Source organism: Spermophilus citellus, assembly GCF_964194105.1.
Source record: "Spermophilus citellus genome assembly, chromosome: 11".
Taxonomy (NCBI): Eukaryota; Metazoa; Chordata; class Mammalia; order Rodentia; family Sciuridae; genus Spermophilus; species Spermophilus citellus.
The window spans coordinates 69,338,348-69,353,157 of NC_138192.1; the positions used below are offsets into that span (position 1 = coordinate 69,338,348).

The 14,810-nt window shown below is 35.2% G+C and overlaps 1 protein-coding gene across 1 annotated transcript in view; it reads left to right on the plus strand.

Annotated features, from left to right (window-relative positions):
- Window positions 1–2,940: 2,940 nt before the first annotated feature.
- LOC308630963 (sodium channel protein type 2 subunit alpha) overlaps window positions 2,941–14,810 on the plus strand; it is a gene marked incomplete at its 3' end in the record, with an annotated part of 95,170 nt that continues 83,300 nt past the window's right edge. Inside the window, exons 1-3 of the mRNA XM_081261773.1 lie at window positions 2,941–3,012; window positions 4,631–4,948; window positions 5,883–6,031. Of these exons, the coding sequence (XP_081117899.1) occupies window positions 4,682–4,948; window positions 5,883–6,031 (416 nt within the window). The 5' untranslated portion in view covers window positions 2,941–3,012; window positions 4,631–4,681. The remainder of the gene's footprint in view (window positions 3,013–4,630; window positions 4,949–5,882; window positions 6,032–14,810) is intronic.

Below are 14,810 nucleotides of genomic sequence, written 5' to 3' on the forward strand. Positions count from 1 at the left end.
GACTCTACTAATTCCAGTTGTGAGAATTTAGGCACGGTGCAAATTATTTAACTCTTTGGCATCTAAGTGTCTTGATACTTTAAATGGAAATGATAACACTATCTAACTTATCAGGGGGTTATAAGGATCAAATCATTTCATGGCTCTCAAAATAATACTCGACAAAAAATAAATACTACATGCTATTATTATGAACAATTTCCCCCTCAAATTACCTTGCAATTTTTTTACTCCCTAATTTATTTTTTGAATTAGAATCTTCTGTATAACCAGTTGATCTACTGTGGAGCAAATTTACAAAGTGAGACATGAATATTCATTTGATAAATCTGATGCTTACCATGAAATATATGTGTTTTGTTATACTATATTCCATATCCTACTGGACAACTTACTTTGGGGAAGAGATATTCCAAATATCTTTCCTGGTCTCTGTTGGTATAGGTGGTAAATTTTACATACACACACATATGCATATATACCCATATACATATTTGTGTGTGTGTGTGTGTGTGTGTGTGTGTGTGTGTGTGTGTGTGTGTATATATATATATATATATATATATATATTGATATTGGCAATTGTATTCACCAAATATCAAGGCATTGCAAATATGACTGAAATGTTACTAGTGTGCACACTTACTAGTTTGTTCTTGCTTTTCAATATTTATTTTCCCCTTATTTCAGTATTAGTACCCCGACTTATTTTTGAGGAACTTATATATTATTACCACTATGACCCTGACTTTTCATACATTTTCAGGGAGGTTTCTCCTTGTTCTAAGGGTAAGGGATGTGGATCAGGGGAAATCAATTAAAGGGAAGCATTACCTTGGACAGAATGATGACTTCAAGTTGAGTGTGCATATGACTAAACTGGAGCCAATGAGAGAGAATGAGTTTTCCCAGGTCATTTTTTTTCCTATGAGGTTTAAATTTCAGAGTGTTGGGAGGCTGGATTTGCTATAGCATCTTACTACAATCAGAGAAGAATCTGCTAAAAACAACACCCACTATCACCATGAAAGTCAGAGCCCAAGGACACAGCAAACTACATGCTAGTAACATCAGTTGACCTCCTGAATCATCCTATGCTTAAAGCTAGTTGTAGACAATATTATGTGAAAAAATTCTGTTCTCTGTTTTTTCTTTTTTTTTCTTTTTTCTTCAACTACTTGAGTACACTTCTTTCTCTTATAATAAAAAGATACCTGTTATAGTGACTCTGTTCTCTGTTTTTTCCTTTTTAAATTTTTGCTTCAACTACTTTGAGTACTCTTCTTGCTCTTATAATAAAAAGATACCTGTTATAGTGACTAAACTATTCTTTCTGGCTAAACCATCCCCAGGTTCATTTCCAACAAGTACATTTTCTAGTGAAAATAATGAAGCTAGAAAATGTGCAAATATATCAATTTAATAATTAGAATTGTTTTAATTATAATTGACAACATTGCCTGATTTTTATTTAATCTTTATTTGGGGTTTTATTTACATGAGCAAGTGTTTATTTTTATGACTGAGTAAAGATTGCAGATTTTTAGTGTCAGACTTTGAGTTTGAATCCTGCTTATATGATTTTAGGATACTTCCCTTAATCTCAGTGTACCTCTTTTCTTCAGTTTTAAAATAAGGATCATGAAAGCATTTATTTGATAGTTACATGGAGGAAGAAATGGTATAGCACATGCTTACATCTTAGCCCTGAAGCTGGCACTTAGTGAATCCTCAAATCTTAACTGTTATTGATTGAAAGACTAGCACTTGGGATTCACTTTTCCTCTGTGAGTTCTTTTTTTTTTTTTCCTGGTTGCTTTACAATGACCTAAATCAGAGATAAAATAAGAATGATGTACCATTAACTTAATTTTCCTTCCTAAGGAAAATTAATTTGTATGACACAAAAGATGTCTTTCTATTGAATTAGCAAAGGACTTTATTGGATTTCAGATACTCTGGGACTGAAGTTAATGTTAAATCTGACTATAGGTAATATGTCCTTAATATAACGGCTGGTTTTTTAAAAATTTTTTTTCTAGTTGTAGATGGACACAATATCTTTATTTTTATTTATTTATTTTTATGTGGTGCTGAGGATTGAAGCCAGGGACTCACGCATGAGATGCAAGGGCTCTACCACTGAGCTACAACCCCAGGCCTAATTGCTGTTTTATACAGGTTTTTATTTTTAATCTTGTACTATTTACTTTATTTTCACTTTTTTCCCCCACACAAACTTTACTTTCCACCTTTATTTGAAATTCCTTCTTTTTCCTTTCTTCCAAAGTGATCTGGGACAGTCACTTCAAGTGCACAGATAATCCTCATTGGGCAGCACAAGAACTCATCCTGACAATCTTCATTATGGGGAAAAACAACAACAAAAATAATAATAATAATAATAGCCAAAGCATTCATCATCCAGGAATCTGAATGATGAATGCTTTCTTTTTACCTTTAACTTGAATTATTTATATTGATTGAATGACTTCCTGCCTTTGCAAATAAAAAACATGAACAGAAGCACTATCAATTTTTAAATTTTTTTTTTCTAGTTGTAGATGGACACAATATCTTTATTTTTATTTATTTATTTTTATATGATTTTAGGATACTTGCTTAAAAGATATTTTTAAAATGAAATCACTGAAATTTGCAAAGTTTTAATGTTTAATGCTTCTTTGCTGGAAGCTTCAGGCTCCGTCGCTGAACACTGCTGAAAGCTTCATCTGTGTATACACTGGAGGTTTTCCCCCTTCATAGTTCCCAGCCCTCTAGTGGTAGTTATACTAATGTCACTTTGTAGTCCCTGAACAGGAAATGCCTGTTTTTACTTCAGTTACCAGAATCCTTTCACAGGAAGTTAGGTGTGGTCTTTGAAGGAGAATTTGAAAAAAAAATCTTTTTTTTTTCTTTTTTTTTTTTTTTAAGCATGATGGAATTTTAGCTGCAGTCTTCTTGGTTCCAGCTTATCAGTCCCAAACTCTGAGTGTAAAAGATTCTTCAGGGGTAATGTTTTAAATTCTTATTATGCTTCTCTACCTTTACAGGAGAATCCTTGGGGAAATTTGCAGGGAGACCACTTTCATTTTGAAGCTTTTGGCAGCATGTTTTAGCATGTCTTTTCTATTAGAGCATCCAGGCATGAGAGTTTTCTCCCTTGAGTGTGCAAGGACCAGCTTATTGCCTATACCTATTGGTAGGCATGAGGGTCTCCGGTGATAAGTGAGGAAAATGAGGGATGTTTTGGAGGTACTGTGATACTGGGAGGGCAGTCTGATAGTTGGTGGCTGAAAGGTTCTTGTCAACTTCAAAAAAATATATGACAACTATATAGTAGCTTATGATCAGAAGTCCCTCTTTTCTCTGGCATATACTGGAGAAATGAATTGAATTGATATATTTTACTCTTAGAAAATGCAACTCATGTGTTTCAGTGGAGACTTTCATTTCTATAGTATTATGGTTAAAATGGTTTTATATTTTTAAAAAGGAGAAAAATAGTTTAAGTGATTTTTTTTTTTTTTTGTACAGTTGGCATTCATAAGCCAAGGTCTTGGTTGTATTGTTTAAATAGCATAGAAACTCTTGTCTTTGGTTAAAGAAATTTCATTTGGAGTGATTGCTGTGTTCTGCTGAGTAGTCTATTTTAGTCTAGTAAAAGATGGTTTGAATCCCAGTAAAACTCCATTTATGTTATCACAAAGACCATATAACAGGAGTTTGCTTAAAAGATATTTTCAACTTGTTATTTTTTTCAATTCCAAATTCTGAAATGGATAGTCAGACCACTATGCTAGATTTTGTAAAATGGGATTTATTTGAAAAAAAGGGGGGGTTACCTTTACCGTATTTCCTAAGGTACTGCATATTCGTTAATTTAAAAAAAGAATCACACTAGCTAGCAGCAGGTTGCTAAGCCAGGGGGCCAAGCTACAGACCTCTGAGGTGTGTGACTTCCTGCCAGGTTTGGCAGGAACTGGGTCCCTTCCTGTGCAGCTTGCTAGCAGTTCCAAACACAATCGGGCATCCCCATTCCCTTGCTCTCAGGCAGTATCTGTGTTTCCACAGCCTGGCATTTCAGGATTTTTAGATTTTTTTTTTAACCTGATGTAATGATTTTGAATAAACTCTCAAAGGTGCAAAAGTGGGCCAAAATAAAAGTGGAAAAATTTAAGAGGGACATTCAGGATCCTCACATAGCTCCATTTCTACAATTCTGTGGTTTTTCCTCTCTTATTTTGTTCCTGACATATTTAAAAAAAAAAAAAAATTGAAAAAGATGGCTGCCAAAATATTCACACAAGTGAAAAAGCAAGCACAAACCAGTATCCTCCATTTCCAGGCTCTGAATTGGGGTTTTCCCCCCAAGTAGTGTAATCACTTAAAACATTTCGGGAATGAAAGATTAGATGACTTCATAGACACCTACTGAATGTGCATGACAGATCTCTGTGTAAGCAAATGAACGCATGCATTAGGTTCCCTGAATGCTAAACACAGCTCCCTTTGTAAAGTACTATGGCTTTTGGTTTGCATACTTGATATCAGTGCTCAGTGTCATATAACTGCCACAATAACCTTTTATCCTAATGGTCATTGCTTTTTTCCCTCCCTGTTTCTATAGCACTTTCTCATGCAAGGAGCTAAACAGTGATTAAAGAAGCAGGATGAAAAGATGGCACAGTCAGTGCTGGTACCACCAGGACCTGACAGCTTCCGCTTCTTTACCAGGGAATCCCTTGCTGCCATTGAACAACGAATTGCAGAAGAGAAAGCTAAGAGACCCAAACAGGAGCGCAAGGATGAGGATGATGAAAATGGCCCAAAGCCAAATAGTGACTTGGAAGCAGGAAAATCCCTTCCATTTATTTATGGAGACATTCCTCCAGAGATGGTGTCAGTGCCTCTGGAGGACTTGGACCCCTACTATATCAATAAGAAAGTGAGTTTCTAGTCCAGTTGTCTTTATTGCCCTATTGCCTGTTTCTGGGCTGGTCCCATGGATTATGGCAAAGATTGTTTGACCTCCTCCTGTCTGTCTAAAGTATTTGTAAGTTGCTGGGTGGGCCTGATCCAGTAATGGACCAAGTATCACAGAAATTTTTGGGAAACATTCATGTGAACCTGCATTCTGGGGACAGGCAGAGAACTGAAGAGGCATTGGGGGAATTGAGGAAGAGCAAATGCCAAATCACCTTCATGAATGCTAATTATATGTAAAATTGAGTGCAAATCAACCCTGGTTCTCTGGCAATGTGATATCAGGTTGATGTGAAAAGTGGCAAGTAGGAGTATATTTGAAATACATATTTTTTATATTTCCAAGAACAGAATCTAAATTCCCTTTTATGATCTTCAGCTCTACACAAGGCACTTTGGTCTTCTGCAGGTTTAATTATGATTTCACACCATAGACATTCTGCTTTCCATGCTTCTCCACAGAAGAAATAATCACAGGTGATATATAAGTGCCAGAAAGTGTTAGCCAAGAACATGGCCTGGAAAAACCTTGAAGTCCTCATAAGAAAATTATCTAAACCAAAGTAATTAAACCCTTTTTTTCTGTTTCCTGTGAATTTTACATGCAGTTTTAAAATACTGATGTTAAAACTTAATAAAGATGCCAAGAATTCCTATGGCACTGACAACAAATTTACTGCACATTCTTTAAATTATCATGCCACTTATTAAATTAGGAGAGTTTATAGTGCTCAGAAAAGAAAAACTCTATCATCTTGCCACATGTTGGCAATTGGTGTACTAGTACATTATTTTATTGGGCAATGTTTTCACATATGGTTTCACCTTTCCCTTAAAATATCCTTAATATATATTCTAATTTTTTTCTGTGTGTATGTGTGTGTTTTCTTTTGCAGACATTTATAGTATTGAATAAAGGGAAAGCAATCTCTCGATTCAGTGCCACCCCAGCCCTGTACATTTTAACTCCCTTCAATCCCATTAGAAAACTAGCAATTAAGATTTTGGTACATTCATATCCTTTTAATAATGGTTGCTTATTATGGTATTTTTTCTTTTACAAATTATTGAGCTATGAATTTTCTAACTGTATGTGGTTGGCTAGATGCTAGATGCTCTTTCTTTTTCTTTCCTCATACTTGACATCTAGCATGTTGCAAAATGGATTCAGAGGTAAGTAAAGCCCTGTTCCTCAACCTGGGTATTTCTCCTCCCACTCACTACTCCCTTCATTTCTCCTTCACTCCCTTCTGAATTGCTTGCTACATCAAGACTTCAAGCGTTTTTTTTTTTTTTTTTTAACATATTACCAGGTTCTCCTTTTTGTCTTCACATTTTACAGTGTTATATAATAACTTTCATGCACTAATTTTCTTCACTGCTTATACATTTGGAAAATCTAGATACATAATCTGAACTATACAATTTTGCATCTTTTGATCTGAATTCTACTGCTTTCTGCTTTTTATTTTGGAATTTGAAAACTTTAAGTTAATAAGGGTTTACAATTTTCTCTATATGCACACTAGCCTTACCAATATTTGTCCAAGTTATTTTCCCAGAAGTATTCCCATTAGTTTCCTCTCTCTCTCATATATATATAATATATATAATATATATATACAACTAATATATACATATATATACACTATAACTAATATGCATATATTAGTTGTATTTTCCATTCTTTATATATGTACATATGTGTGTATATATATATATATATATATATATATATATAATACAACTAATATATATATATACACATACATATGTATGTATTGTATTCTTCATTTTTTTATTGAAGTATTTACTTCCTATAAATGGAATTGATAACATCCTGTTTCCAGACAGAAATGCATTTACTCCTTGAAGTCAAATGTAGTAGTTAGGAATAAAAGTTTTTTTATTCCAGGCCAGGGGCAATTGTCTGGCTGAAAGCAGCCCTGGAAAAGCCCATGGAGCAAATGCTTAGAAGACTGGGGCTATACCAGGCAGTACCATTGACAGGAAGCACACAGACGCCTTGGGATGAGTGGTTTGTGTTGGAACCAGAGGTGAGGCAGGGGAAACTCTTTTCCTCAGATAGGCAATTGTTGGTATTCTTTCTTCTTTAGAAAGAGTCATGGCTTGGGAATCCCAGGACCTGGTCAGCTCAGAGCCTAGTTATAAGGCTTGCAGCATAAAAACCTACTATCATTATCAGGCACAGAAAATATTTTGAGTCAGATAGGTAGGAAATTTACAACATGGGATAAGTCACATACGGGATACTTTCACAGTACTGGATGGAGAGGATATAAAACATATCCCAGGCTCGCCCGAGCGCAAAGCAAACAATAGATTTAAAAGAAGGACATAAAGAAAGCCTGCTTTTTGCTCTAGTGCAGCCCTATCTCCAGGTTTTGTAGAAGCATCAACACATTTTCATTTGATATTTTAGATTGAAAATTTATGGTGTGTTACCTTAAGCAATAATGTTTCTTTATCTCTGTTTTGTAAATAAGAGAATCCAGTTAGAAAACAGTGTCTTTGAGTTACCATTAGAAATGAAAGATAAAGTTGGGATTTATATTTGGGTCTCCTGAATTATAAATGATGATCTCTTATTATATCTCAAGTGCAATGAAGAATTCTATCCATAAATTAGTCATTATACTTTGAATAGTTATATTTTAATTATTATTATGTACTTATAATGAATATGCAAAACTATATGGAAAACTCAGATTCAGCCCACAGCCCTGTTCATATGGTAGGCACTGGGAGAATATGTATTCAATAAATAAATGACTAATAAATTAGAGGTTGGAGAACACAAAAACATGTGGGGGAAAAAAGCAGAAGACTTGAATGGATCAGAAAAATTTCCTTTTGTCCTCTACCAATGATGAAATGGAATTAAGAAAGCCCATACAAATGAAAAATAGAGATTTTTTTGAAAGATGCTTATAGAGATATCATGTATTTCTTTGAAAAATCTCATAAAAACTCAAAAGAAAATATCCCTAGGATATTATGAATCCTAACTTAAGACCCTCTGGAACACAGGGCTTCATGGTAGAGGGCACAGACAGCTTTAGAAGTTCTGATGGAACAAGCTGGGCACTGAGGACAAAGTTTCTGCCAGGAGCACTCTAAAATGCTAGGTACAATTTTAATTTGAATGTTTTCCATAAGGAAGCACTCAATCTTTCATGGTAAATTTGGTAAGAGGTCTGTAGAGATGCAAGTTGAATTGTGAAAGCAACCAGGTAAACCTGTTAGATGGGTTAGGCTGTGATGTTTATTCTCCTAGAGACTGTGTGGTATATAACCACAGTTTCTTCCAAGGTAGACATTTAGACTTTCTCAAATCTCTAATTGCCTGAATGAAACTATTATATTTCAGATGTCTCACCTTGGAGTACAGATAAAAGAAAAGGCAGGTGGGCTAACAGTCTTAGACAAATTCATCAGTTAGCTAGTGAACTCAGATATATATAACATTGAAGTTTTTGACCGATTTTCACAATTACATTGTTATCTATGCCTCACAATGCAAACCCTAGATTCAAACCTTGGTTTTCCGACTTCAAGTACAGCATTTTTTTTTTTTGCTGTATTTTAAAAATACTTATAAATGGTTGCAGGAATCTGTGGTGGACTTTGGTGGAGACAATAACAGTGGCAAAATGTCAGAAATTTTAGATTTATTTTTCAAGAAAGGCTGACAGGATTTGCTAAGCAATTGAATGTGGAGAATAATGGAGTAAGACTATTTAAGGGTTACACTAAGTGTTTAGTCTGGTCAAGAATGAAAAATGGATTTACTGTTGATTGAGCTTGGGACAGCTTTGGAGTTGGAGTAATTTGGTGGGTAAAATCAAGAACTTGGTTTTGAACATCTTATGTTTGAGACACTTGCTAGACATTTAGTGGAAGAGTTGAAGAGTTAGATGTGTATGCAAATCTGGAGCTCAGGAAATTGTTAAGCAGGAGTTAAAAATTTGGAAGATGTCAGTTTATGGGTATTTCTTTAAAGTCACTGCACTGGACTAGGTCACAAAAGATCTGAGACACTTCAAATCACATGATTAACATGAAATTGCCTATCATTCACCAAATGTTAGAAAAATGAAAATCAAATGTTAGAAAAATGAAAATCATTGAAAAGCTACATTCAGATCCTTCTGAGATTTACTTATCAGTTCTATGATGTTGAGCATTACTGTTTTCTTTCTTTCTTTCTTTCTTTCTTTCTTTCTTTCTCTCTTTCTTTCTTCTTTTTTTTTTTTTGTACCAGTGATTGAACCCAGGGCACTTAACCACTGAGCCACATTTGCAGCTCTTTTTATTTTATTTTGAGATAGGACCTCATTAAGTAGCTGAGACTATCTTTGAATTTGTGATCCTCCTGCCTCAGGCTCCCAAGCTGCTGGATTATAGTCATGTGCCACCACACCTTGCAAGCATTACTCTTTTTAATCTCAGTTTTTCATCTATAAATGATGATCATAGTTTATAAATCAATAATAATAAAATGTATGACAAATACCTCAACCTAGGATCCATGACTAGCACTCAGCACTTAATGGATACTTGACAAAGGGTAACTATGACCACCACTGTTAGTAGAAGTAATAATTCTAGAAGCAACTTTTGTAAAGATTAGCAAGAAATCTTTCATATTGCTTAAGGAATTCCACACAGAATTCTGTACAAATTACTGCTCAGCTCCACCTTATCCTTGCAAATGAAAAGCTCTTATAGCACCAAAAGTGGGACCTTTACATGACCAAAACGCTCTGTGAGCATCCTCAACTCTCTCATTCTTCAGATGAGAGATGAGGCCCAGAGATGTTTAGTTCCTCCCTAAGTCTACATTATCCATCAGTAGCAGGGCTAAAACTTCAGACCCAATCCTCTGACTCTCAGCCCTTTGCATTCTTTATTCATCAGAAGAAAACTAATTTTTAATCTGTTCAACATAATATATCACGGACATTGCAAAGTGTATATCTCTGCACATTTCAAAGGTTCTTTTCAGTGGCTCCAACTTACTAAACTTAGATGATACTTATAAAAAAATATTTCAACTGATAAATTTCCAAACAAATAACTATACAGGTCTATAGGAAAGGAAATGTTACAACTTAATGATTTTTCCTTCTTTTTGTTTTCAATATTCAAAGGTTCTCCTAGTTTTCTACCAGCAAAGAGGCATTTGCTAATATTAAAATTAAACAACTCAAGAGTTAACTGTATATATGTGAGATCTATTCAATATTTTTCCTGGTTCATAAATAGGTACAGATATCTAGAAAAACGCCTATCCTAACTCTGCGTAATTCTCCATTTTTAGTTCAGAAAAACTCTCACATAAATCTACTCTCTATGTCTTTTTTATATAAGTTAAAGATTTCTATGGATAATATTCATCATTACAAAGTTCTTATACAGATGAGCTGGGGATATAGCTCAGTTGGTAGAGTGCTTGTCTCTCATGCACAAAGCCCTGGGTTCAATCTGTAGCACCACAAACAAACAAACAACAACAAAGAAAAAACAGTTCTTGTACAGAGCAGCACTCTGCCCTTCCTTAAGAATAACAGAAATATTCTATATTTTATGTCCAATAAACGAATGATTAGTGGTAATAAAAATAGTTATTATCTTAGCAGACAATGACCATATCCCATAAGAAGAGTAATAGTGTGGTTATTCATATTTACTTATGAAAACTGAGCCTCCAAAAACTAAGCAGCTTGCTGAAGCCCTCCTGGCTGCTAAGGGCTGTCTGTGACCAACAGAGTTCATGCTGCCTCACAGACAGAGGGCAGGCCTGCCAGAGGTCCACATCAAAGCTCACAACCACTTTCAGCATAAACACAAAGGTCTTCCTCATTATATGCACACAGAAAAAAATTAACATTTTCAACTGGAAAGTTAGTATTCATCAGTAGGGTAACATGCTTTTACTAATACCTAGTATACAGAAATTAGTAGAAAAAAAGACTTTTTTTCTAATGTTTTTATAGGGTTAATCTGCCTGCTTTATTTTATAAAGCCAAGCTCTTAAGAAAGTATTATTCCAAGATAAATTGCTCTTTTGAAAAATGCACTCCAGCTTATGGCGTGGCTTTAAATTTGGAAAATAATATAGGATTATGCATTTTTCTACCCATTGTAGCCCTTTGAAATCTGCCTTTCCGGTGTAGTTTCTATATTAACATGGTATCACCACTACTAAATTCATACCTATATTTTTGCATTTGAATAACTGTGTGTCTAACTAAAACTATACTTTTTTCAGTCACCCATCAAAATTCAGGAGAAAGTATGTGTCTGGTGAAATAAGTAATAATAAATTAACAATTATTAATAAAGTTAATAAATTTAGAAACTTTCTATTTAGATATACTTATGATACCCAAGGTGTACATACTTGACTCTAGCTCTCTCCTCTCTTATTTTAAGAGGAAGGAAGATACTCAAGTCCCGCAGCCTGCTGGGCTGATGAGATAAGCTGGGTTTAAAGGAGCTGGCTGCAGCAATAACTAAGAAAACAGAGAAGAGACTACATAAAACATGAACATGAATTTCTAAGAATAAGAGCAGGACAGCTCTGTGACCTTAAGGGTCAGCTCCACACTGGACAGCACTGGAAAATGAGCAAGAGAGCAAGCGCACCCACAACCCCTCTATTTATTAGGGAAAAGACATTCGATAGAATATTCCACCCAAATAAGGCAAGGGATAGGGTTTCGAAAGGTGGAGTCTTGCTTTGTAATGTCTTGTAGTCAGCAGATGGATGGACATCTTGGCAAGTCACACCCACCTCAGGTGCTGTGTGGGATCACAGGCAGAGCAAGAGGAAAGGCATACTTAAGTCACACCTCCCAATCAGTGTGCAATGCCCGACCAGTCCCCTCACATCATGCTCAAATTCGCATAGCTCATACACACAACCCATGGATGGCTCATGACACGCAAGTTCATTTTTGAGTGTGGGTCAGAATTTTTAAACTAAAGTGTTTATTTACCTCTTGCATTTATAATGATGCAATGTGAAAAATAACTGGTTTTGAGCATAATACCTTATTATCTATGACTTCCTAAAAATAATCATTATTCAATTAGTAATTAGTATTGAAATATACTTTAACTTATTAAATGCAATTAAATTCTACTCTTATGAATAGTGTTTATAAGAAACAAAGCTATAGTTGAGTCCATATGTAATATAAATCTCATGAGAATGTCCACCTTATGTTTATTTCTATGTCCTACCTTTTTATAAAAATCAGACACCTTTATGTACAAAATATGTGAGATTTGTCATGAGGGGTATATTTTAAGGTACTACAGGGATATGTAACTAGTAGATATAAACAAAAGAGGCATTATTGTGAACAACTTTCTACTGAAAGTGTCTTTTTATCTCAGTGCTAAAGCAAAAACATGGATTGGCCAGAGTGAAGCAGAGACCATTTCCAGGGAGTGGAAATAGCAAGACCTAGTATTCAAAGGGCCAAACAAAAACAAACAAACAAAATAACCTCATAACATTTATACACAAATTACAAAATAATTGGAATTAAGAAAATACAATTAAGAGAAAAGAAGTTGAAAATGAAGTCTACAGGGAACAGAACTCTTAGAATCTTGACTATATGTGAGGATATTTGATCCTCATTCTAAGAATAGTGTAGAGCTACAAAAATGATCCAGATTACATTTCCAAAGGTCATTTGGGGATAATGTGCAGAATAGATTAAAAGGTGCCAAATATAGATTCATTGTAGAGTAAACTACTATAATGTAGATGGACTATTAGACTTGATTTTAGTCTTGATGGACACTTGGAACATGCAGTGATGTGGGGATGGACAATAGTGAACTAACTAGGGAGACAGCAGGCAGAATTGACAATATTGGGTTGGATGCATAGTCTTAAGGTGAGAGAAAGATCCAAGACTGCTCCTAGGTGCCTGGCTAGATCATGAGACATTTTGTAACATCCATAGTACCCAAGGTATTTAGAGGTATTTAGTCAGAGCAAAGGGATAAGATGAAAATATTTTTAGTTCCATTTTAGACCTTGGGTAAAAGTGCAATTTTCATGTAGACAACTGAGACAAATGAAGTGTCACCTGGAAAGAAGTCTTTCATATTGGTATGCATGTGGATGGTACCTGAAGCTATGTTTGCTGAGGAGCTCTACTAGGAAGGGGATGGCAGGATAGGAAAGATGGCTTGGATATTCTGTTTTGGTTTTTTTTTTTTTTTTCAGAAAGGGAAATGCAACTTTCATGTTTTTCCTGAAGCATGAAGAAACTTAGGAACTTGAAAGCAAAGGGAAGAAAACTTAATGAAAATGGGAGGGATGATCCTTATTGAGTGTCACTGGAAACCAAGTCCAATAAAAACTCAAAATTATCCTTTGTTTTTTAGTGACAAAACATGGAGATGTTTTTCATCTTTAGAAAAAAAAAGCTGGCAGGCTGAGTATGTGATAGATACATATGGAAAAGAAAGATCAACAGCTCTTTTAAGAAGTGTGGCTGTGAAAAGGAGAAGAGTGGCTGGCATGTAAGCAGTTGAAGAGGGTTATGGATTATAGGGATGATCTCCCTCTCCTCCAGGATAGGAGGGACATAAGCAAATTTGTGTTGATAGGAAGAGGCCAATAAAGTGGCAGCCACTAAAGGTAACAGAAGGAAGAAGTAAGAGGTTGCTGACATAGTCTGGAAAGGTGGAAGGTGTTCAGGGTATGGATGGGGGGATAGAAAACTTCCCCACTGTACCCGGAAGGAGCAGAGGATACCCAGTGTACAGAGGTTTATCAGTTTGGGGATGGGAAATGGAGTTCTATGCCAGATTTTATCTCTGTAAAGTAAGAAATGAGACCATGAGCTTGCAATGCAGAGGAAAGCAAGAAGAGGGTTGCTGACTGAAGAAAAGTGTAGAATGCTCAAAATTATCTCTGTAGGCAGTAAGAGGTAGGGCCCAGTAGTGGAATACATGGCTGCTGAGGACCCCCCAAAGCTAGTGACTATGCATTTAGAATGGTGACCATCTGCCAAGGAGGATTATATGTTTCCTGGCAGGGCCAGTCAAGCCAGCAGGCACAGAGGAACCTCTGGTTTCACCTACTAATAGTAAAGCATCTTTAATTTTATCTTATCTTTTGTTCATTTTTAGCAATAAAGGAAAACTGTGTTTCTTCTTTGAAATGGTGTTTTCTGTGTTCTCTAGATTGTAGTGCCCTCACGTGGCTGATCCACATCAATCAGTTATAACCATTTTCATGTGGATGCCTTTGAACAAGCTGAGAATTAAGTAAGGCCTTATAACAGTGTTGCTAAAAACAAAAATCAATTATTAGTTTGAAGGAAGTTGCAAAGAAACTTTCTTTCTATATTAATACAGCACTGCCTACTAACTGTCCTATTGTGTCGCAAGTGGATGTTGTTGATATTTTGTGATGTTTAAGCAACATGATGATTTACAATAAGAATAGGGTGATGGGCTGGGGATATAGCTCAGTTGGTAGAATACTTGCCTTGCATGCACAAAACCCTGGGTTTGATCTTGATCCTCAGCCTCCCCCCCCCAAAAAAAAAAAAAAAAAAAACAGAGTGAGGAGGGATGTGAATAGTATTTAGTCCTTCCCTGAGATTTTTATAATTGTGTCAAAATTCACACTAATATAGTTTGCTGTATTATATAATTGAAAATGATTTTTTGTGCTTTATATAAAAGTCTTTTCACTTATCGGACTACTAAATATTTTCTTACTTTTTTTTGCTATTTTATTAATATAAAGAAAAGTGAAGAGC